Source organism: Plecotus auritus, assembly GCF_963455305.1.
Source record: "Plecotus auritus genome assembly, chromosome: 14".
Taxonomy (NCBI): domain Eukaryota; kingdom Metazoa; phylum Chordata; class Mammalia; order Chiroptera; family Vespertilionidae; genus Plecotus; species Plecotus auritus.
Window position 1 is genome coordinate 10,959,094 of NC_137780.1, and position 25,060 is coordinate 10,984,153.

General features: G+C 44.9%; 2 protein-coding genes across 2 annotated transcripts in view; one reads left to right on the forward strand and one right to left on the reverse strand.

Annotated features, from left to right (window-relative positions):
* USH2A (usherin) overlaps positions 1 to 8,682 on the forward strand; it is a gene marked incomplete at its 5' end in the record, with an annotated part of 419,390 nt that extends 410,708 nt beyond the window's left edge. Inside the window, one exon of the mRNA XM_080650916.1 lies at positions 8,546 to 8,682. The remainder of the gene's footprint in view (positions 1 to 8,545) is intronic.
* KCTD3 (potassium channel tetramerization domain containing 3) overlaps positions 1 to 25,060 on the reverse strand; it is a 34,130-nt gene that overhangs the window by 5,716 nt on the left and 3,354 nt on the right. Inside the window, exons 2-14 of the mRNA XM_080650917.1 lie at positions 23,719 to 23,772; positions 20,894 to 20,939; positions 19,206 to 19,279; positions 16,178 to 16,236; positions 15,879 to 15,959; positions 14,867 to 15,007; positions 14,352 to 14,445; positions 9,752 to 9,942; positions 5,888 to 6,003; positions 4,515 to 4,602; positions 4,284 to 4,400; positions 2,524 to 2,694; positions 566 to 721 (exon numbers count right to left, since the gene is read on the reverse strand). Of these exons, the coding sequence (XP_080507043.1) occupies positions 566 to 721; positions 2,524 to 2,694; positions 4,284 to 4,400; positions 4,515 to 4,602; positions 5,888 to 6,003; positions 9,752 to 9,942; positions 14,352 to 14,445; positions 14,867 to 15,007; positions 15,879 to 15,959; positions 16,178 to 16,236; positions 19,206 to 19,279; positions 20,894 to 20,939; positions 23,719 to 23,772 (1,388 nt within the window). The remainder of the gene's footprint in view (positions 1 to 565; positions 722 to 2,523; positions 2,695 to 4,283; positions 4,401 to 4,514; positions 4,603 to 5,887; positions 6,004 to 9,751; positions 9,943 to 14,351; positions 14,446 to 14,866; positions 15,008 to 15,878; positions 15,960 to 16,177; positions 16,237 to 19,205; positions 19,280 to 20,893; positions 20,940 to 23,718; positions 23,773 to 25,060) is intronic.

Here is a 25,060-nt window from a genome sequence, read left to right on the forward strand (position 1 = left end):
ATGCAGACTCTTAAAAATAAAGTGCAACCTCATTAAGTAGGATTTAATGAATCAGAAGCCTGTTGCACCCGGCCAAGTTTTCTTACCTAATTAAAGGAAAGATTCAATTATTTTCACTTGGTTACACTCGGCAAGGCAAATCACTGACTCATCCATTTTGGAAAGATTCTCAACATAAAGAAAAGTGTTTTCGTGAAAAACTCAAATGTAACATTTTAGTAATTCTTACCCCATCATACTCAATAGCTAAAATAATTATTCACAAAAGTATATGATGTGCACCACAATATAATTCACATACTACCTTATGTGAATCATACCTAATGAGATGAACTTCTTTATTAAAGAAATAAAATGTTCCAATTCGCATATTTTGTTTATAATTAAAAGCCATCATGGCTTTTAATTATAAACAAAAATGGTTAGCATTTGGAGATATGTACTAAATGTGTTTTAAATTAATTTCCTAATTAAAATGAGAAGCTTTTAGAGCTCACTTCCAGGTTTCTGCTGCTGTTCACACTCTGCCCGCCCACACGGATGTGGAATCCCGACACCAGCTCACCTATGTCGTTGCCAGAGGAATAGCTGCTGGGACTCTCCGTCTCCTCCAGAGACAGGATCTTGAACGAGGCGAGAGGCGTGGACCCGGGCTGAGTAGAGATCATGCCTCTGAACCGTGTCACCGTCCATGTCCGCACGTGATTGTTATCTGCACAGACTAGGAGGGAAGCAAACAGCCAGGAGCTATTAAACAGGGATCTGTAAGAGCACCAACAAAACGCTTTCGTAAACACACTAACTTTTTCACTGTGATCACCATTAAACAGACCATAGCACATCTTTATCTTAAAATTATACTTAATTTGTACCTAACCAGCAAAAATGAGAGAGCTGAATATGGTTTACCTTTCTGCAAATGTAAGGTATACAAGTAAATCTATGGACCCTTCTAAAAGTAGCCGATAGAGTAGAAAAGGTTAAAGAAAAGTATTTGTAAGAGAAAAGATAGTAAACAAGTGGCCTAGTTTATTTTTTAAAACCAGGAACTTTCTCCTCCTGTTACTCAAATATCAAACAACCTAGACCAGGAGCGACGGAACATGTATCGTCACAAAGGACATTTGTCAAAAGCTATTAGGAACCAGCGATTGTTTGCCCACTGACAGTTACATGAGGAAAATTAAAATTAATATTCCCTATAAAGCTGAGTTATTTTTATATCAAATAAGAATATGTATTTAAAAAATACACTCTAACTTAATTTACTTTTTCATATAAATATTAAGTGGGCACATACTGAGATAATCCTAACAAGTAGCCTCTTCCCCCACCCCTTTGGTCTGAACACATAATTTAAAAATATAAGCCAAAAAGTATCATTACTGTAAATTTTGTGGCATACCTTAATAAAAATGTATACTAATTTGACATGATTCCAGAAACTTGTTACCAATAAGCTATGAACTCATCAGTAAATACTAGGAAAACATCTGAAATTAACTGTAGATAATACGTTTCTTACTGATAAAATGCCATAGTTGCACATTTTAAAACAAAACTTTAGAAATTTAATTTTGGCTAATTGCAATAGGAATAAAAAAATGTACAAATGTTACTCAGGTAACAAAATTCTCAATTCTCAGAATACCAGCTTTCTGTTAAAAAAAAAAAAAAAAAAGGCGTTTAGTTCTAGGCTGTTTATTTAGCTTCATGGGAAATAATATCCTGATTGCAGTATTAACCCAAGGATTCAGAAAAATTTAAATATCTTTAAAATTATGGCAAATTTTGTTATTTGGTTCAAATGAGTAACTATGGCAATTTTGTTAATTAAAAACTTCATACTGAAAACAAACACGATGGGAAAAGAACGTCTACATTTATATACACATTTTTACACTTACATTGTTGCCCACCAGGTGGCAGAGTGACATAACTGAGCGCTGCACACATACAGCACTCCAGATTTGTGGCTAAGCTGGACATTTTTCTTGACAAATTTACTTACATTTCAAACCGACATGAAATAGTGGGTATTAAAATGCAAGTTTTACTGTGTAGTTTGGCACATGCTACAATATCATCTCCATCAAAATAACAGCCATTACTGCTGAGATTTCTGAGCACAGTCATGTAAAAACAGCCCTGCCAAACTGTTTCTCACGGAGCAAACGGCCTGACGCCTGCCTCCCTCTTGCAGAGGCGGACAGTCAGTTCTGCCGCGGAAGCAGAGTTCTTCACACATGAGGTGCCGACTCGAGGAGTCGTGGGGCCTTGGTTTCGGATCTGGCTCCGGCCCTGCAGACTTCTCACTGAGTACAGTGAAGCAAGTACTTCAACTGGCATTAAAAATTGTAAAGAAATACGTATTTTAAAAATGATCTTTTGTACTGAAGGCAAAGACATGCCCCGGAATGCACCGAAGGCTGCTTGATGGTCTTCCAGTTGTGAAACCTAGGCAGTGGCACGGGCATGTGTTCCGAGAGCAGGCCGCCGCTCCAGCACTGGCCCTCCCCTTACCCGACACGAGGTGCTTCTCGGACAGCATGATCTTGGTCACGGGGCTGCGGTGCACTGTGAAGGTCTGGAAGAGCTGCGGGCCCGACCCCACCGTCTCGGGGTGCTGCACGATCACCCGCACTGCCCCAGAGCTGGTCCCGTAGGCGATCTCAATCCAGTTCCCACTGACACCTGGGCACAGGTGAGGGCGACATTAGGCCACAGTAAACCATGAAGCAAGCTGCCCTCTGCCCCAGGGCCCCACCAGCCCGGCTCGGGAACCAGGGGTTCTCTGAGCCTCACCCCAGAGGTAACTGCCCCCCCGCACCCCCCTGCACTGTGTCGGGTTCTCATAGCAGCTGTCACACACCGATCACCTATTCCCATCTACCCCCCTCTACCCCTTGACGGACAGAGTCTCATCGTCTTTTTGTCTAGGTCACCCTGTAAAGTGCCCGAGACATCACACGTTTTCTTTAAACATTTACTGAGCAACATACCGGACGCAAATGCTAACATCACCACCACCACCACCACCACCACCACGGAGTGTTTCCAACGCCATCGTCCGTGTTCCTTCTAGGCCAGCATGACCACCTCTCTTACCTTTACTTGGCTACACTCCAGAACCTTCCTGGAGGAGTCGAGTGGTGTCCTAGTATACCCTATTTTACAGTCCAAACCCTTCTCCCTGGGACACACCCCCGACCTGGCTTACATCGCACTAACCGTGCCGTCTCTAACCTTGTCCAGCTCCTCCCGTCAGGCCATCTGTGCTCCGTTTCTACACAGTGCCCAGGCCCCACCCAGAGTTGAGGAAGGATGGGGTTCAGTGGCCTGTCCTCTTCAAGAGCTTCAGAGGGAGCCTCTAGCTCTGCCAGCTCCTCACCGGGTTCACCTCAGTACCCGGAGGCCCGTGCCCTGGAAAGCACGTCTCCTGGCTTGTAGGCGGCTCCTGCCTCTGCAGCAGCAGCGCAGCCTCTAATTTGGACAAAGAAACTGCAGCAAACCTTCTAAACTGTGCGCCCACACTGTCCGTGACTGTCACCGAGGAGCGGAGGCAGCCTGAAGACCGAGAGGGAAGAGAGCCTGGCCTGGCTCGCTGAGCCCAATGTAGTTAAAATCTCGCCTCAGTTTCAATCCAACCCCCTGCGTGCACTAGAATATTGTGGGGTTTTTTTTTCTTCAGACCAAAGAATGATTTCCTTCAGAGAATTCCATAAAATGACCTTTTATCAGTAACACTCAAACCTATCGATATCCCTGTGCACATTAACTTTCCTACAGTTCCTTTCATTACTGATTAAAGTTGCCATGTACGGTTACTGTTCACCCCGGAATATAAAAACTTCCCAACTTACAGAGCTTGTTAATTTCATTGCAAAGGCCTTTGAAAGGCAATGAAAGTTACAGACCCTGAACTTCCAAGTAAAATGTCTTCCCACAACTTAAATTTGAAATTTGCAAAGGAAATAAGCTCATCTCTGTCCAATAAAGATGAGCAGTCTAAGAGCTTGTTTTTGGTTAAAAAAACATAAAGGCTCCTAATTTCAAAACAAAACCAGCTACTGCAATAGGAAGGCCAACGTGACGTGTTTTGGTCATCTTGGTTGATGCTGTACTGATTTGGAGGAGGCCGCTGCAATGCCGCACCCCGGAGCTGCCTGTCTGGGCCACGTCTGACTTGGACGTGAAAACACGTGCACTCTTCATGCGGACAGGGGCGAGATGCTCGGCACAGCAGTGCAGGAAGCAAGCACGGGAGCCTGCCGGGCACTGACTTGTTTTGGGTGTGAGGTAAACACTCAGCGCAGTGATGGCGTCATTCGAAGGGTCGTGGTAGAGTTCAGTCACGAGGAGATCGTTGTCCTTCATCCGCAAAGGGAACTTCTGCATGTCTGAAAGACAAACGTTCACGTCATATCGAAACCAAGAGTGCACTTGTTTAGAGCTAAAGAAGGTGACGTGTTAGCGTTTAACGGAACCCTAGGAAGCAGGCTGTGCTCACTCACCGATGTAATAGATGGACCCGTTGTTACACCCGAGCAGAAGGAACGACCCAGCAGTGTCGTAACTAGTTATAGGGACGACATCTTGAACCTGAAGTGGCGAGATTGTCATCAGATGTCAGATATTAATTACAACTTATTTTCTGCTCCATTTTCTCAAAATTCTTTTAATAAAACACCACCACTATTCACTGTAACTGGGGCTTAGAAATGGGCGTTTCGTTCGTACACCTGCACAGGGAATGGTAAAGACCACGTGTGTGATTCCCTTTACAGCTTTTAAAAACGTGCATTTCCCCAGGGGCACTTTCCTTTCAGAATTTGGAAGAATTCTCTTTTTCTGCACATGGTTCTGAGACCACAGCACTCGTGAGGACTGGAAGGCCAGGTCTGAGCAGGGCACAGCGATCAATGGCCTGCTCAGTCACCTAGTGAGGGGCAGACTTAGACCAGAGCACAGATCAAGCCATTTCTGCACAGCACTTCTTCCCTCCTAACCCATCCTTCCTGTGAGAAGACAGCTCCTCTGCTTTCACTCTGCCCCCTGCAGACTGCACCTGTTTCCTAGGAAACGGCATTAAGGCAAATAAGCTCTCAGATGTTTTGTTTTTTCAGGCACTAGAATAAAAAATTCAGTTTCCAGGCAAATCAACATAGTTGCAAATTAATAGCTGCCTACGTTTGTGCTAAAAGAAAAGCAAAACCAAACCAAACCCAAGTATTTGCCAGAGGAGAGAAGTGACAATAGGAAGGGCACACGAGGAGGTGCACGTGACACCTCACAGCTGCCACTCCAAGGCAGTGCTTCCCACGTACCAGGCGCTCCCAGAGCACCAGCACGGGGAGGGGAATGCAGAGGCTTGTGCACTTGGGGCAAGAAGGAAAAGAGAGACAATGCCGTGCGAGCGGCTGCAAATCGGCGTGCAACACGATCAGAGGGGGAGGAGGCCCCTCTTGGCCCAGTGTGGGAGAGGGCAAAGGCCAAGGAAACGTGCAGAAAAGTGAAGCTCAGGAACGAGCAAGTCACCGAGGAAGAGGAGGGAAAGGACATGCTGACAGAGCAAGTGTAAAAGCACAGAACCCAGGCCATTCCTACGGAAAGGAAAACGCACAGAGCTAAAAGTTGCAACTCAAACCGCGTCAAGGAAATAAGAAAGGGCAGATCACAGTTTAAAAACTTTGTGAGGAGTGACTTCATATTCTTAAATAAAAACAGTCAAATTTCATCCAGAAGCACATTTGCCACTAAATATACTCACTTACTCGGTAAAATCAAACGGAAAAGCAAAATGAACTCCACGGTGAGCAAGCAGATGCAGCCAGCAGGAGTTTCAGCTGCGCTCTCCTGGCTGCCACCTGCTCCAGGTGGAACTCACCTGCCAGTGCTGAGTGACGGCGTTCCACACGCCCACCTTCCCGGTGTGGCTCGTGGCCACCAACTGGTTACCAATAAAGAAGAGAGCATCTACGGGGACGCCAAGGCTGAACACGCCTAAAAGATCATAAGAAATAAAGAGGCTGATCAGTCACCAATCAAACCCAAACCTTAAAAACATGTTAAAGGTGACTGCTTTTAACCTCGTCTCATCTCTACAAACTAGGCACTAAACACTTCGGGGACCAGAAATAGGCAACTCTTAAGCAGCTTACACACTCCTAAAGCAGACAGAAGTCTGCCCCAAGTCCTCGCACACGGACAGGACGTCCTGTCGTCGGAAGCTCTGGTGCCCGCACCTAGTGGATCACTCCGATTTGCCGGGTTTAAAGCGAACAAAATAAAGTAACTGGCTCCTGCTCCCTCAGTCAGAAAGCCACTGCGTTGCCCTAAAATCCATGGAGATTTAGCTGCAGCTCATGGACCAGATGTCTGGGAACCTGGTCTGAGGAATACAGACTTGGGAACCCTCAATGATCTAGAAACCTGGAAATAAGCAAAAAAAAAAAAGGGGGAGGGACAAGCAAAGGAGCAAGGAGTCATTCAACACTCAGTCACCCAGGCCTTTACTCCGCTCGTGAAACCCCTCGTTTCCCAGCAGGTAGATCTCAGTGGGATCAATCCAAAGGCGCTGTTTTAGGCCGTGGACTGAAAGCACAGCCAGAGTATCACTAGGAGCTCACAGTGCAATAGAGGGAAATGCCAACAGCCAATTACAGCGGAAGGTAGCAGTAACAGAAGTACATAGGAATAAGCTACCCGGGAGATCGAGGGGTAGCAAGGGCTTGAGAATATTTCTTAGGAAAGAAGCCGTGAGAGTGGGTTTTTAAAAAGGTGAACAGGAGTTCATCAGCTGGGGGACAGCATGGGAAGCCCAGGGGATCTGAGGAAAGGGGGGAGGGGAACAGTGAGGGGGCTGGAAGGAGCCAACATTCCACCTTAAGGGCAGGAGCGTGACGTCTGACGCAGAGAGGCCTGGGCTCCCCTGGGTGAGGGGCTCGTGGCCACACAGCGTCTCTCCAGCAGGCGGAGCGCTTGGGAGGGAGGCCCTGGCCCTCGGGAGCCCGCTCCAGCCGCCTGGCTGTCTCATCTATAAATCAGCTGCAGCTCAAGGCCTCGGTGTCTAGTTCACCTTCAAAATGTTACAATCCAATGTTGACACAAACAGTATTACCTTAATTATTTGAAAAACATTTTATGAAAACTTTTTATCTAAAAATGATGGGAAAATACCTCACCCATTTGTTTAGTGTGGATTTTAAGCTGTTTCGGGTATCAGTTTTTTACTTTTTAAAAAAGTACCTATTATGTGACTACATGAACAATTTTCTCAGCATCTAGCTTAGAAAAAACAAGGCAGTGAAGAGGAACAAACGAATTAAATGCAATTGCAGCATGTATTAAAACCGTAAGCCGGGAGAGAGACTGATTTCTTTTGAACTTTACACCTGTAGTGGGTGTTCCTCGTTCTGTGCAATCCTGCCCCGCACACAAACAGACCAGCAGCAATCAATAACTGAAAAACCTTCACGAATCTTAAAAAAGCCAGGCATCGCTCAGGAATAAAAATGATCGACACTGGATGAAAAGAAAAAAACACTGCTATTTCACGTGCAACTTCAAGAATTCTTACGGAATAGGACTTTCATTTTGATGTCAAACTATTGTTGAGAGCATAACTACCTGCAGACCATGGGCTCAGCACAAGGCAGAAACAAAACCAGGAAAACCAACGAGCATGGATTACTCGAGAGAGGGACGAGGGCTGGGAAATCAAGGAGGACGTTCTGCATGATCGAGAAATTTACCGTGTCACTGCTGCTTAGGGCCCGCACCCTGACCGCCCTCCACAGGGCCGGCAGCAGGAGCAGCAGGACAAGGTCCCGTCCTGAGGGGCCCCTGGGTGAGGGGCCTCAGCCGCCGCCCAGCAGCCCGCCATGCTCACGTAGGTTACGTGAGGGGAGGGCAGCCCCTGCTTGGACACACCAGCCCAGCCATCTCCTGGAGAATGTCTGGGATAGATAACCGGTGGTCTCTTGCAGAGCACGAACATTACTATGCAGCGTCTCACAACACACCTACCTACCCCACTAGACTGTGCAAGCACAACAAAGCAAAACATCTCCTCCCCGTACTGGTATGTTACAAGGGGCAATTTGAGAAAGAAAACACACACCACACCTGACCCCCTTTCTGCATCATTATTCCCTTTTTCACACTCATTACCTCAGGAGAGTACCGAGTCCAGACTATGTGACGTGTGATAAGGTCTTACGTTTTCTAGAACTCACTGGTGATAGGGTTATGGGGTAACCAACCCTAAGTTCCCCAAGACTAACTCAGTTTACTTTATTTCCACTACTCTCACTAGCAGCTTCAGTTCTGTCTTTCCATCGCTGTAACCTCATCACTGTCCAGTACATTACTGTGTTGAAATCCAGGTTTCCCTCCCACCTACAGAGAAACCCACGAAACGATGATACGTTGCTGTTTTGCAATATTCCTTTCAAACCTGTCTGAAGACCTTTCGCAATTACTAAGACTTTACCTAAAACTGTTTATAATCTAAAATAAAATGTTGTGTTTTCCTTCTCTTTAGAGACGGATCCCTGGCTTCAACAAGGGCACTCAGCAGCCCCTGCTCAGCCTGCAGCGGCACCATCCGAGCTAGAGAGGCCCACAAACACGACCCACCCGTTCTGACTCACGGAAGGGGGGACGTTACAGAAACCGGGCAACCTGTGGAAAAGGTTTAAAAATAAACTTTACCTTTCCTTCAACTTTATGGATGTTAGTAACTTGCCTTATTGCGTCTTATGCAACAAAATGTTTTGCCAGGTGTGGGTCCATTGAGAACAAATGTGCTAAGTTTAAAGTAAAAAATTTTAAACAAACGTGAAAAACTCTTTAAAAGCCAGAAACGTCTGCGGGACTTTTATACCGGAAGTGACACAGGCAGGAAGCACCTCACAGGTCACGTGACGGCATCTAGTGGCTACAGAATGCCCACGCGTGCTGGGAAAGGATCAACTGGACAGGCGGCTCGGCGGACGAAGAGGCCGCCAGGAGCCCAGCACGGCCACAGAGAGACGGTGAGCCCGCGTCAGAGGCTCCACGGAGACCGCCTGGCGTCCGCAGACCGGCATCGTTTTCCTGCCAACAGCCGAGCACAGGCTGGGCTGGCCCGGTGCTCTGCTTCTCTTCTCGGCACCAGCACCGGCCGGTCACTGAAGGTCCGTTATGTGAAAGTTTGGCCACAAGCACGTGGTGTTGACACGCTTTGGCCTAGAACAGTGGTTGGCAAACTGCGACTCGCAAGTCACATGCGGCTCTTTGGCCCCTTGAGTGTGGCTCTGCCACAAAATACCACGTGCGGGCGCGCACGTACAGTGCGATTGAAACTTCGTGGCCCATGCGCAGAAGTCGGCTCTCAAAAGAAATTTCAGTCGTTGTACTGTTGGTATTTGGCTCTGCTGACTAATGAGTGTGCCGACCACTGGCCTAGAGCACCTGCTGACATTGGCACTGCGGTGCAGAGCATGCTGGGGAACAACAGGCGCTCGGCACCACCAGAGCCGCGGCACCGGCTCGTACTGGCCCTTCTGTTCTTCTGCGCTAGGCTTCAGTGCAGTCAAGTGGTGCAGAGACTCTTCCTACTAAACCGGCACTTTTCCCCCCTTAAAGATCATCTCTCCCCCTGAGCGGTCCCGTTACCGCCATTAGGTTTGCTATTTGCAGGCAATCCTGCTAAGCTTCAGAATATCACATACACCAGCACAATGCAGCAGACACAAAGCTTTCCCACCGATCTCCGTTCCGCTTCCTCCGTCCTGGACGCTCCACAGGATGATGCTGCTCTCCGAGGCCACGGCAACCATTTTGTCTTTGTCTCCATGGGGACCGCCGACCACCTTCGCATTTAGAGCCACTCGTTCAACCGTCCAATCCAAATACGGGCTTGTGAACACCTGCTGCCACCCCGAGGACTCTTTGATCCTGTCAAGTGAGAGTGGGCACAGGTGACTCAACAGCAACTCGGCAGACAGTGCACGCACGCGCCACCAAGTGGACTATTCACAGCTCACCACCTCCCTTCATGTTAAATATAAAATGTTATTGGTATATACCAGCCTTGGGCAAACTACGGCCCGCGGGCCGGATCCGGCTGTTCTATCCGGTTCTCTTGCTCTCCCCTCCGCTCCTTTACTTTGAATTTATATTAGTTCACACAAACACTCCATCCATGCTTTTGTTCCGGCCCTCCGGTCCAGTTTAAGAACCCATTGTGGCCCTCGAGTCAAAAAGTTTGCCCACCCCTGGTATATACCATCTACAAATCCGGGAGAGTATTCCTGAAATACCTTATACTTACATACATACAAAATCTAAACCACTTAAAAAGAAATTAGAATTCTATATTTCTGCCAAGAATAATTTAGGAAAGCTATCAAAAAAAAAAAAAAAAAGGCATTAGCAACTTAAGCTGAACCTTTCACTTTTCTCCACAAAAAAGTGCTACTATCATTATTTATGGGTAGGTATGGTCAACAAAAGTCAAAATTTTAGGTTAATTATTACCCCTTTCAGTTATTAATCATCACTCAGTTATTATTAACTGAGACCACACACTCAACCCATTCCTTTTCTTACCTGAGGGGACAGTCTCCCAGGCCAACTAAGATAAGGAGCGATGTGGTATAACAGCATCCAATATCTCGGCACCATCAAATGCAGAAAATGCGAGGCCTGTAAACCCTTCTGAGGACTGGATTTTAAAGTTTCATTCTAAGTGAAAAATCTTACAGGCCTATTAATTCCCCGTATATAAAGGCTTACCAGGATTCAGATTTGTAGTTGATCAAATATATATTTAATGCCTTCCTTAATATTTAATTTCTGATAACACACCTGTAAATTTTTAGTAATTTCCCCATCTTAAGTCTTTCAGACACATCCTCCGTGTGGTTGCACAGCAAGCCTTCCCACATCTAGACCCTGCACAGTTGTGCCATCGTGGCAATGGGTGACCCGACTCTGACTACAGAATACCTACCTATCTTTAAAGTTACACTAAATGGATGAAACTAAATTATGAAGTTTCTCTGCCTTACGTAAAACCAGTAAACAGAACATCAAGAAAAAAATTATGTCCCTTTATGTACAACCTAACACATTTGTCCAAAGGTCCAACTCAGGCACTTAGATATGACGGTCCACAGGACCCAAATGAAATCACCGTTTCATTTTTGTTTTAAAATGTATGGTAGCCCGGCCGCTGTGGCACAGTGGTTGACCCATGACCCAGGAACCAGGGGGTCACCTGTTTGATTCCTGGTCAGGACAGAGGCCCGGATTGCAGGCTCGATTCCCAGCAGGGGGTGGGCAGGAGGCAGCTGATCAACGATGCTCTCTCATGATTGATGTTTCTGTCTCTCTACCCCTCTCCCTTCCTCTAAAATCAATAAAAACATTTTTTAAAAATGTATGCTAAAATAACACAACTATAACTCACACAAAAAAAGACCCTTCTTATTAATTTCAAGAATTAAGATTGCCTAAATTTACTTCAAAGCAATAGAGAAATGTATCAAATTTTCCTAAGCACTGAATGATCTGTAATTACCCTATTCAGCCACCAGATGGGATTCATGTGTTAAGATAAACAAATGGAAGCAATTATCTAATAAACTGGGAAAACTGACACATTGAGAAATCAAATGTTGATGTTCTTAGGGACTAACTGTTCGGTGAGGAGAGGCAGAAGTGATGCAACGAGGTGAGTGATGAGATGTTGTGATCATCAGGAACAGAAATAACAACACTACAGCGTGTCCCCCCAAAAAATGCATACACACTTTGAATACCATTATTCCAATGGGTTAAATCTGAAAAGAAAGAAACATCAACTGAGCTATCAGCTGTTAAAGTGTGTATACATTTTGGGGGACACCCTGTATATGCAATCTAGTCTTCTTCGGGGTTCATACCTCTAAGATCTTTTTCTCTATAGAAATTAGGGTATTACAAAATAAGGAGATGGCAAAAAAAAAAAAAAAAGAGTAAAAGTATCAAGATAGCATATTTGAAAACGATTATAACAACCACAGAACTTAATCCAATGTGTAAATTTAGTTTGTAAGTTAAAAAATTAAGTACGAAGAAGAAAGACCTATTTGCTCTATAACTTTCTGCAGAAGGAATGCAGAATTTAAAATATAAAACACTAGAGTGAGCGCTGGTATCCTGGCGCCCGCCTGCTCCCTGCTCCAGCGAGCCGATACCTGGCAGCCAGGACTCTATGCAAGGAGTGGCTACCTTCCACAAAGGTCCCTCAGAAGCACATGAGGGAACCAGGCCCATGAGTGTCGGAGCTTATTATAACACACTGACCTACAGTGTATGGGAAGAGACAACATGTAAGAAGATCTTAAGAGCCTAAAGTTAGATCTGTGTGTGTGTGTGTGTGTGCGCGCGCGTGTGTGTGTGTGTAGCAAAATAAAAACTTCCATGTTTAAGTGTGAAAGGATGATTTCTGTAACAATCAAAGCGTGAGTACCTGCCCCATTAGAAGAAAGTAGATTCCTAAACCTCACACCACCTACAAGAAGTAAATCCCACAAAGATGAAGTTCTCAAGTGCGATGAGAAGCTCCAAGGAGGCGAGTCAGACAACTCCTCTGCATTCGTACAAGTAACTGCTCTGAACGCAGCAAGAAAAGGAAACAGGAGTGAAGCCCAGCAACACGGAAAAGCAGTGAGCCAGGGGGAGACTACCCAGGGTGCACTGTGCGCTTTCATTTCTTTTACGGTTTGAATTTATTGGTACAGAAAGCAGTGGAAAAATTACCCTCTTAATTTGAGTATCTTCTTTTGGAAAACTTACTGGCACTGTGCTGAGTAAGTTAAGGAACTCCACTGGGCCCTCGTTCTTTTCCTCTGTCACTCTGCCTGGGCTCTGACATCACGGACACTCATGAAGGCTCAGAACGGTTGCAGTCAAAATCAAAGAGCGGGAAATGCCGGTGCACCCTCCGTCCACCTGTCACTCAGTGACTGCGCAACCTGTCACTCGAGTGACTGCGCAACACCGCGTGTCCATCTGGCAGGCCGGCGCCTGTAGCGCTGTCGTGCAGTACAGATGGCACTGGGCACGCCCGCTTCACAGCTCTCCTGGAACCCCTCGTCAGCAGACATGCACACGCCACTCAACAAATGAAGTGGTCTGCTCCAGTCGGATCTGTATGCCAACGTGTTCAAATAACACTCCCCCAGATTTAGTTTTTCTTTCTGATCCTTCTTGCTTCCCATAAAAGTCATCCCCAAAGGAAATCATCTACAAAATCACTTCCATATTATTCAATTAAAATGAAAAATAACAAAATGCTCTCAAAATGGAAAGTTTCCACCAAACCTCTATTGCAATGAAAATAAAAGGCAGAGGTTACTGATATAAAAGGCTTTTTTTTTTCACCACAATATGGCAAACGTACCATAAACTGAGTTTTAAAAAAAATACATCAAGGATTCTTTAAAATATATCTGTAATTTGTAGAAGACATTCTAAATATTTTTAATCTATTGTGGCTATTTCCTCTTAAACATAATAGTAATAAAATACACATTATTTGATTTTTCAGCAATTAGATTAAATGGTATCACAGTCTAAGCCAGCGGTCGCCAACCTTTCGGACCTCACGGACCACCAGTGGTCCGCTGAACCAGTTGGCGACCGCTGGTCTAAGTCACTATTTCCCAACCATTTTGTGCTTCTATACCATTCTCTGTCATCAACATTTCTCATTGCAATTGTGATTTTGAACTAAGAACCTATCCTTTCTCCAATTAAAAATAAAATCCACTGGTCTACATTCCTCCTCACTCCTTTTAGTTTCTGAGAAAGCAAGAATTAGTAAAAGCCAAACGCCCTCTGAAAGTCTCACACACAGCACACATTAAAAGACATCACTTCTGCCCATGACTGTCCTGTGTCACCACCTCACTCCCAACCAAGTGCTTGTCATGGCCAATGTGGAGCCTTACCCCTCGCTACTCGAAGCACAAGAGACTGAAACACTGCAGACAGAAAATCACGAGGCTGGGTCACAATCCCCCCAGGTCCTTTACCGCAATAGCTAAGTGGCTCAGAAGCCAGATCTCTAATAAGCAAGAAGGAGTAATTCGTACTGTCTGGCAATATCTAAGACATATAAGGCCACCAGCAGTACTGACCAACTTAGCTATGAAAATAAAAGCTAACCAAATCTAACAGAGATACAGAAGTGAGGAGAATAGGGAAAATGTGACGGCTGGAAGAAACAGCTCTTCAATCTACGCATATAAAGACACCATTACTGAAACGACCCCCCACATTAAAGGCACCGTCAGCCACGAGGACCTGCACAGTACCTGTAGCAGACAGCGAAGTGGGCATAGGCAGCCACGATCCAGTTGTGGTGGCCAGCCACGATCAGCACCTTGCGTGGGTCCACAGGAAATCCAGCTGGTTTAGAAAAGGCAGTATTTCAGCTACAGCACAGGTCTCCCCCTCTCTCCCCCAAGACCTCTGCCTGTCCTGACAGTTTTTGCGGGGGCACAGGCGTGCACACGTGTTTACTCATCATCTGTGGCTGCTCCCCGCCAGCCCGGCAGAGCTGCGGCTCCCACAGAGCCCACGAAGCCTGAGACATTTACTCTCTGGCCCTTCACATAAAGTCCGTCAACCTCTGCACTGCAGACTTAGAGCAAACAGGACTTACATACTTTTTAAACAAAAACCACATGCTCAATTACAGCTTAAGATATAAATGATAAATCTGGATTAAAAAGCGAGCTGAGGCAAAAAGTACGTCTTTATAAATCCTCACTATCAGCTAGAACGAAGCATGTGCACGGTCTCTTTCCATCTGCGTCATCACGCTTACCTAGCCTGGCAGGCTCCTCGCCAGAGGCGGAGAGGACAGGCTGGGCACCACCTCCCCGAGCCTCCCCTTCCGCCGAGTTCAGTCCACTCCCAGAATCGGCCGAGGACCTCGCTGTGCTGTTTACTTTGCGACTAGGAATACCTACGAAGGGAAGGAGATAACTTACTTCTAAGTGCACCTGAAAGAACTTAAAATTTCACGTTATACCAGGCATAAAAACATGCAGTTCATTATAGTCAACATACATCTTCCAGTACAGCAATGTATTACAATCTAATCACGATTAAAAAAATGAGAAAAAAATAAAGCTTTCAACAGATGGTATACAGAAATAAGTTAAGCTTTATCACATTACACTGCACTTCTACCTCACTCTAGGGCAGTAAATCAATCACTAATTCAGTCTACGCCAGTGTTCCCACTGCCGTTACTAGGTATTAGGTCCCACGCACTACTTCAAGCTGCTCTGGAGCTGAACTGCCCCGGTCGTTCACCGGCTCTTCGGCAGAGCAGCCTCCTGGAATGAACCCGCTCAGAGGCCCACACTAAGGCAGGACTCTCCTACTGAAGTGGGGGAGGTGACGTGCTGCTCACCTGCCCGCCTTGCACCGGACACACCTGTGCAGACCCCCTGGGTTCTAAGAGGAGACTGACCGCCCGTGATCTAGCATCCGGGTGGGCAGAGGAGGGCCCGGCCCAGGCCGCCGATGGCTGTTTACGCACATGAAGTTGTACGCAGTGGTCACGTCCACAGGGCTGAGTGGTGGCCATCAAGATCTTCTGGCTCACAAGCCTGTCTGGCCGGAACCAACACACTCTGGCACATACCTGCCTGAACGTGTGCCTACTTAACTTCTATCACAGTTAAAGTTCTCACCATTTCTAGTAGATTCATAGGTAAGAAAGAATCAAAGAATAGGTCTTCCTCCTCCCCGTTTATACACTGTGTGATACACCTGCTTCACGAGAACAAGCACTTCAGAAGGCCTGCGCACGGAGCGCCAGTACCTACCTGGCGGGGGCAGGTACCCGTGGAAGAGGACGCTGCCGCAGGAGGAGCGCTCCAGCTCCTCACACAGCAGGAGCCTCCTCACTGAAAGGCAGAGCACACTGGTCAGATGGCTGCCCCTTTCTCCCGGCAAAGAGGACAAGGGAAAAGGAGCGTGTTTACGTTAAACCAGCTGGTGACATTTTCTTGCCGTGAAAACCCGCACTGAACTAGTCCATCCCAAACTAGGCATAGGACACACTGGATTGGGCAGTTCTGTGCACAAAGGGTCACACCGTAAGTAGGAATATTAGAACACATACCTAACGGAGTGATTCCATAGAACTCCGCTTCGTGCCTGAGAACGTTAATACTCACTCCCCTACAAAGAAACAAAGGACATGAGTCCTCCAACAGTGCAACTCGGATTAGCATCTGAAGCAAAAGGAAAAGTCGTCGATGCTTAGTGTGAACAGACCCACAAGGCTTTACAGCTTCCTTTCTTCTAATGTCCTCAACCATTTGAAAAGTCTAAATAAAAGTGCATACCGACAAAAATATTCTCTTACTTTAAAACCATTCACATACAGATGAAATGGGCGACTGAGAAACCAGGGTTTTACAGGGTTAGTACAAGTAAATCATCAAGTACTGCATCATTCTTGTATGGCATTAATGGGCTGTAACTTTTTATGACAATCACTTCTATACATATTTAACCTCCCCAGTTATACTGTAAGCCCCCTAGGCAGGATCTATTTTGAATCTATTTTTGTGTACCTTGCACAACACCTAGCACAGCACTTGTATGTAACTATCCTATCTAATAAAAGAGTAATATGCAAATTGACCATCACTCCAACACACAAGATGGCTGCCCCCATGTGGACACAAGATGGCTGCTACAAGATGGCCAGCAGGGGAGGGCAGTTGTGGGCGACCAGGCTGGCAGGGGAGCAGTTAGGCCTCAATCAGGCTGGCAGGGGAGTGGTTAGGGGGCAATCAGGCAGGCGAGCAGTTGGGAGCCAGCAGTCCTGGATTGTGAGAGGGATGTCCCAGATTGGAGAGGGTGCAGGCTGGGCTGAGGGACACACCCCTCCGTGCACGAAGTTCGTGCACCGGGCCTCTAGTTATGTAATAAATATCCACTGAATGAGTAAATTCAGATAAATGACCTTATCAGAAACCAATAAAAAAAACAAGCAAAATAGAAAGTAGGGGACAAAAAGGCCAGCCTGATGATGATGTTACAGTACAGTAGTATGAAAATAAAAAAAGCCAGTAATTTACAGGAAAGCAGTCAGTAATACAGATACTTAAACCAATTCTGTCTCTCCTGGGTTATCTGGTTGTGGAGTGGTCACAGGACACTGACTAGCAGTAAGGTTGGGCTTCTTTAATCAAGTGCTATGGGTCAAACTAACTGTACTTTTATAAAGAAATAAGTACTTAGTAATATACTTCCCTCTTCCACCCAAGGCCAGGCCAAGCACCCAACAAACAGACCCAACCATCTCTTTATTCATTCCATAAATATTTACTGAGCAGCTACGGTATGCACCACTTTAACACTGGGAACACAGCAGGAGCCAATTAGACAGAGAGGAGTCCTTGCCTTCAAGGAGCTCATAGTCTAGTGAATGTAAGCAAAATTAGATAATATCATAAAGAAGCAGCTCAAGGAAACAGCTGGGATTTTAAAAGCTGTAACTATAAAATATTAATACTTTCTTACTGAACGTTCACTAAGAATCCTATCTAATAAAAGAGTAATATGCAAGTTGACTGTCACTCCAAGACACAAGAGGGCCGCCCCCATGTGGTCAAAGATGGCTGCCCCCATGTGGACACAAGATGGCCTGCAGGGGAGGGCAGCTGTGGGCAGTTAGGAAGTGACCAGGCCAGCAGAAGAGGGCAGTTGGGGGTGACCAGGCAGGCAGGGGAGGGCAGTTGGGGCGGACCCAGGCCTGCAGGGGAGGGCAGTTTTGGGGGCAGGCCTGCAGTGGAGGATAGTTGGGGGGGGGGGATCCAGGCCCGCAGGGGAGGGCAGTTTGGGGGGACCAGGCATGCAGTGGAGGATAGTTGGGGGGGACCCAGGCCTGCAGGGGAGGGCAGTTTGGGGGGACCAGGCCTGCAGGGGAGGACAGTTGGGGAGGCCAGGCCTGCAGGGGAGGACAGTTGGGTGTGGGGGTGGCCCAGGCCTGCAGGGGAGGGCAGTTAGGGGGGACCAGGCCTGCAGGGGAGGGCAGTTGGGGGGGGGCGGTGGCCCAGGCCTGCAGGGGAGGGCAGTTAGGGGTGACCGGGCCAGCAGGGGAGGGCAGTTAGGGGTGACCGGGCCAGCAGGGGAGGGCAGTTAGGGGCAATTGGGCTGGCTGGGGAGTAGTTAGGCATCGATCAGGCTGGCAGGGGAGTGGTTAGGGGGTGATCAGGCTGGCAGACAGAAGCAGTTAGGGGCAATCAGGCAGAGGCAGGCGAGCGGCTGGGAGCCAGCAGTCCTGGATTGTGAGAGGGATGTCCGCCCGCCCGTTTAGGCCCAATCCAGGATCGGGCCTAAACGGGCGGTCGGACATCCCTCGTGGGGTCCCAGATCGGAGAGGGTGCAGGCTGGGCTGAGGGACACCCCCCCTCCATGCACAAATTTCGTGCACCAGGCCTCTAGTTTAGGAAATAAAAGAAAAGTAAATACAAATGAAATTGTAGCTCCCTGGTAAGAATCCAGACCTGGCAAAGTTAAAATAGTTTAAATGATCCTTCATTTATCCACAATCTCCCTCTCCCCCACGTACTGAGCCTCTGAATTTCTAACTACACATCAAATACAACTAGATCCTGGGATATATAGTGAGCAGTGCTCGCCTTTTTGGAATTTAAGTCTAATGGAAGACAGACTCCAGAGAAAGTGTAATGATTGCTATGACTACCTGTATTAGGTGGATACGGCAGAGACCAGGGAAGAAGTCAGGATGAAAAGGTTGCAAGTGTTGAAGCAAGAGAATTGAGCAGGGGTCAGATTAGAGAGAGCCTTAAGAAACAGTTAAAATACCAAAATCCTTAACCACGAACCCAGTAACATACAACAGACATTTTCAGGAGTGTGGTAGCCAGATCAGATTTGTATTTTTAGAAGACAGTGTGGGAAATAAATGGTAGGGACTCAAGAATGAAGTGGGGGGAACTGGCCGGGAGGCTGCTAGCGCAAGCTGGAGGCAGGATGGCGGAGGCCTCTACCTACGAGTTTAGTTCTGAGAAAACTTTCAAACGAAATAGTACTGTAAGAACGAAACTTTGCCTTCATTAAATATACCCCCAAAAATACCCCTCAATAAGAATTTAAAAGGATGCACTTCTTACCTTAAGTCTAATTCTTTTGTCCGAAGAAAATTTAAAATGGGTGCGAATGCTGCCGGATCTCTATCAATAAATATCTGCAAATGATGAACGGTTTTAATAAACATCGGAAACGATGCTGCAAGTATAACTGCAGCTTCTAACTTCAATGTCTGTAGGTCTAACTTAGGGAACAAAGACCGAATTACTGAAGTACTGTATTTCCCTGGAATACATTTGATATGGCAGTGTCTTTCCTCCTACAAAAAAGCCATTGTTAGATTGATGTATTTTAATATGTAGGAAAATGGTATCTAATAAGTCAGTTCTCTCATTTACTTTGAGATTTTTGGTAAAATTACCACGTGAGGGAACTTTTTCACCTGAAATATTCTAGAATCCAATAAATACTTTGAAAATATTATACATAAATAATACTTTCTTATATTATTAATTGCTGGTGACAGTGATTGTGACTTACATAACTTGCGACTTACATGGGCATCGCTGAAATAATGTACTTGTATGAAATACATAATTGATAACTTTTCACAGGAATATGTACCAACACTATTTTTGAATCAATAACAAAAGCTCTAACCATAAAACTGAACATCTTTTAAAGCTTATATAAGTTAATTAGGGGAATGGTAACAAAACTCTTTTTCCCGCCGAAACCGGTTTGGCTCAGTGGATAGAGTGTCGGCCTGCGGACTGAAGGGTCCCGGGTTCGATTCCGGTCAAGGGCATGTACCTTGGTTGCGGGCACATCCCCAGTGGGAGGTGTGCAGGAGGCAGCTGATCGATGTTTCTCTCTCATCGATGTTTCTAGCTCTCTATCCCTCTCCCTTTCTCTCTGTAAAATATCAATAAAATATATTTTTTTAAAACAAAAACAAAAACAAAAAAAAACTCTTTTTCCCAAAAAAAAACCTCTTTTTCCAATTATGCATATCAATGAATGAAGTTCTTCTGCCTTCATAAATTTTTGCTTTTCTTCTTATTAGAACCCATGAGAAGTTGAAGAAACACAACAGATTTGTGGAGATCTTATTACTGATGTCTTTCTTATAACCTCAACTAGGCAAGCCTGCTTTCGCTGCATTATTTCACCTGCAAGTAACACCAAAGCAGACAGACACCTGTGGCCACGCGGCTGCCTCCAAATAGAAAGCCCTTCTGCTTTTGGGAGGAGACATTTACTGTACATGCTGTTGTACAGTCTCACTGCTTTTTTAATGCATAAACCCACTTCTTTTGTACTGAAACATAATAGTTCTTTACTTCCCTCATTCCACAATTGCTGTATAAATTCATAAGGTTATGTTCCAAAATAAAAAATTGTAGAACTTTACTATTTACAATTTACACCATTCTAATTCAATATCAAAATATTTTAGTATTTACATTACTCTATTTACTGTTAACGTTTTAATTACTGATTTAAAGTACTCTATTGACAATGCAAACTCATATCCTACAATCTCTCTAATCATAAACATTGAATTGCTATATGTATATAGTATTTACTATTTAGAGTTCTATACATATAGAAACACTCTACACATGACAAAAAAAAATAAGAAACTTTCAGTAGATATATGTCACTTTCCTTTATTGCTTATTAAAATATTAGCTTTCTAAGGGCCACTATACAATAAGGATCAAACATAAGGGTTAATCTATTTTGGATAACTGCACATTATACTTACAGCACCAGTTTCATCTCGAAGTGTTGAAATTCTCCCGCTCAGCAAGCTAGAAGTCACAACAATAAGTTTTTAAAATCTGAGTATGAATAAATGTCCTAATTCTTTATCAAATGTTAATGGTCAATACAAATGAGCCATCTTATCTTCAAAGCAAAATAAAAACAAAAATCTTGTCTTTTTTTTTGAAGTTAAGGAAACTATTCAAACGAAAAACGAAAAAATTCTATTTTAAAAGTTAAGAATTTTTATTTGAGAAAAAAATAAGAAAATTCTTACGAGGAGAAATCAAGATGGCGGCATAGGTAAACACCTGAACTTGCTGCCTTGCACAACCATTTCAAAACTACAACTAAAAGACAAAACGGTATCATCCAGAACTACGGGAAGGCTGGCTGAGTGGAAATTCTACAACTAGAAGGAAAGAGAAAAGCACACTGAGACTCGAAGGAGGAGCTGGGGTGCAGAAGTGAAGTGCAGAGGTACGGAGGCGCAAGCAGGAAGGGCTGGCAACTGAGTGTGCTGTTGTCTTTTTCAATCGGGAGGGCGACACAAGCTCCCGACTGCTCTGAACTCCAGTTCTGGGCAAGACTCTAGGGACCCAGACTCATACGGGGAGAAACTGGACTGCCTGGCATCGGGCAGAACTCGAGGGCGGCTTTCTCTCAGAGGTGCTTGCAGCGATCATTGTTCCTGCACGGTGCCACGGGACACAGAGACACAGGACCACTTCCAGGCAGGGCTGACAGGCAGCCATTGCTGTTTGCTCCACCCTGGTGATTCCCTGAGACCCTGCCCCACCCAAGCTGTGTGCAGAGGCTTTTGCATACGAATGGCCTGGCCCTCTGCAATCTGAAACCGAAAGTGCTCCGGCTGGGTCAAAGAGCCCCAGAGCCTCCAAAAGAAGACCCAAGGCTCGACAGCAGCTTGCATTGCTCCACAGCTGGGCCTCATCTGGGCACCTCCAAACCCCAAACAAAGAGAAGAATCTGCAGATCTCTCTGTAGCTCCTGCTGGGTGGTCTCTCTCCTTGGAGATCCAAGAGCCAATGTACCCAGGGGTCAGAGAGAGACCATCCAGACTACAACTCTTCAGATCCATAAGGGACACAGGGGGCAGACTCAGTGAGCGCCAAAGCCCCAATGAAGCAAGTCTTCCCCCTTAAGGGTGTCTCCAGCACAGAAGTTCTCCCATCATAGACACAAGTGATCCTCACAGCCAATTGGCCTGGAGGTCAATTCCTCCCAGAGACACCAACAATGAAGGCTTAACTACAACAAGACTGTGCACACAGCCCACAAAGGGGTGCACCAGGAGTGTCCACCTCAGGTAATTGGGGAGGCTGAGCCACTGGGCCCTATAGGACACCTAGCACACAAAGCCAAGCTATTAACACAGGGAAGCAGCCAAAATGTGGAGACAAAGAAACAGATCACAAATGAAAGAAATGGAGGAAAGCAAACGATGGGATATAGAGTTCAAAACCACGGTTATAAGGTTACTCAAGAATCTTCTAGAAATTGCCGATAAATTTAGTGAGACCCTTGAGGATATGAAAAAGGACCAACTAGAAATTAAGCATACACTGACTGAAATAAAGAATAATATACAGAGATCCAACAGAAGACTAGAGGATCCCAAGAATCAAGTCAAAGATTTGAAATACGAAGAAGCAAAAAAAAAACACCCAACCGGAAAAGCAAAAAGAAAAAAGAATCCAAAAATATGAAGATAGTGTAAGGAGCCTCTGGGACAATTTCAAGCGTACCAACATTCGAATTATGGGGGTGCCAGAAGAAGAGAGACAGCAAGATATTGAAAACCTATTTGAAGAAATAATGACAGAAAACTTCCCCCACCTGGTGAAAGAAATAGACTTACAAGTCCAGGAAGTGCACACAACCCCAAACAAGAGGAATCCAAAGAGGACCACACCAAGAGCAAAAGACAAAGAGAATATTAAAAGCAGCAAGAGAAAAACAGTTAATTACCTACAAGGGAGCACCCATACGACTGTCAGCTGACTTCTCAACAGAACCTATGCAGGCCAGACGGGAGTGGCAAGAAATATTCAAAGTGATGAACAGCAAGAACCTACAACCAAGATTACTCTACCCAGCAAAGCTATCATTCAGAACTGAAGGGAAGATAAAGAGCTTCACAGATAAGAAAAAGCTAAAGGAGTTCATCACCACCAAACCAGTATTATACAAAATGCTGAAAGGTGAAGAAGAAGAAAAGAAGAAGAAGAAGAAAAGAAGAAGAAGAAGAAAAGAAGAAGAAGAAGAAAAGAAGAAGAAGAAGAAAAGAAGAAGAAGAAGAAGAAGAAGAAGAAGAAGAAGAAGAAGAAGAAGAAGAAGAAGAAGAAGAAGAAGAAGAAAAAGGTAAAGATAAAAATTAGGAACAACAAATACATATCAACAAATGAATCTAAAAATCAAGTGAATAAAAAAATCTGATGAACAGAATAAACTGGTGAATATAAAGAATCAGGGGCATAGAAAGGGAGTGGACTGACAATTCTCAGGGGGAAAGGGGTGTGGGGGTGCAGGAAGAGACTGGACAAAAATCGTACACCATGGATGAGGACAGTGGGGGTGGGGGGTAAGGGCAGAGGGTGGGATGGGAACCGGGTGGAAGGGAGCTATGGGGGGAAAAAAGAGGAACAACTATAATAATCTGAACAATAAAGATTAGTAAAAATAAATAAATAAAAATTAAATAATAATAATAGAGTAATTTCTACTTTCAAAAAAAAAAGAAAATTCTTACTATTTTGATAAATACTAATAATATTAAGAAGAGTAATGAAGAATTATATGAAATACCTGGAAAAAAAGGAATCTGGAATCCACATAAGAGTCTGTTTTGAGGTACTAAATCTGCAATTGAAAGTTATCTGATATTACAAATGAGCACACAATTTGAAATTCAGTATTAGTTAACTTGCTCTAATATGCTGGCCAATGGTTTACACGTTGTTGCAAAGCTATAGCCAAAACAATTACATTCATCACTCTTAATATTTTATTTTATTTTTTTTTTTTTTATATATTTTATTGATTTTTTACAGAGAGGAAGGGAGAGGGATAGAGAGTTAGAAACATCGATGAGAGAGAAACATCGATCAGCTGTCTCCTGTACACCCCTTACTGGGGATGTGCCCGCAACCAAGGTACATGCCCTTGACCGGAATCGAACCCGGGACCCTTCAGTCCGCAGGCCGACGCTCTATCCACTGAGCCAAACCGGTTTCGGCACTCTTAATATTTTAAAACTTCTTTCAATTCATAGTTAAGATCATTCAAAAAGCTCTTCATAAAATCTAATAAATGACATAATGCTTCCCTAAACAAGACTTCCCAGCATGCCCATCTGCTGAAGAATCAACAGTCTAACTTCAACATAGCACTCAAAATTATTTTCAGCTCTCACCAACACAAACGTGTTCCCCTCTAATAGAGCGTACTTAATACCCCAAAATTCATGCCCACTACCATGTCAGTGTTGTTGTTTTTTTTAAATTTATCCCAGCTCGATAGCCCTTGTCATGTCCAATAACCCAAGTCCTATCCATCATTTTTTCTTTTTCTTCTAAAAACATTTTGTTTGGCTTTATTAGCTCATGGCACATCCATCTTTCTCAATACTCTTAAGGTTTTACCTTCTCTTTAATGGATTTTCCTGATAGTCTATCCTACATTATCATTTTGAGCTCACAGAAACTCCATTGTACATTATGCAGTTAACACTTTCTTTATTTGCAGTCGTAGGCTATTGCAATTGTCATATTCATTCACTTAAAAAAAAAATCACTCAGTAAATATATCACTGTTTCGAGGTTAACTGACATTTGACCAAGCGTGTTTATTACCACCGATAGAGGGGACTTTACCCCAGCACAGGTGTAACAGCCTGGAAGACCAGGAACTGAGGTGAAGTCTCATAACCAAGAAGGAATCTAGGGCTCATCCAGCCCAGCCCCTATTACCTGAGTATTTTCATTTTAAAACTCATCACAATGAACGACATATGCACTTTTTTCCTCTCTGCCCACATCACCCCGTGTCCTCACACAGAGGAGCCCACGAGACCTCCACTGTCATTCTACATCACTTGCCAGCTTTACAAAACTTTTAAAGCCACTCCTGTGCCCACTCGTCAGATTTA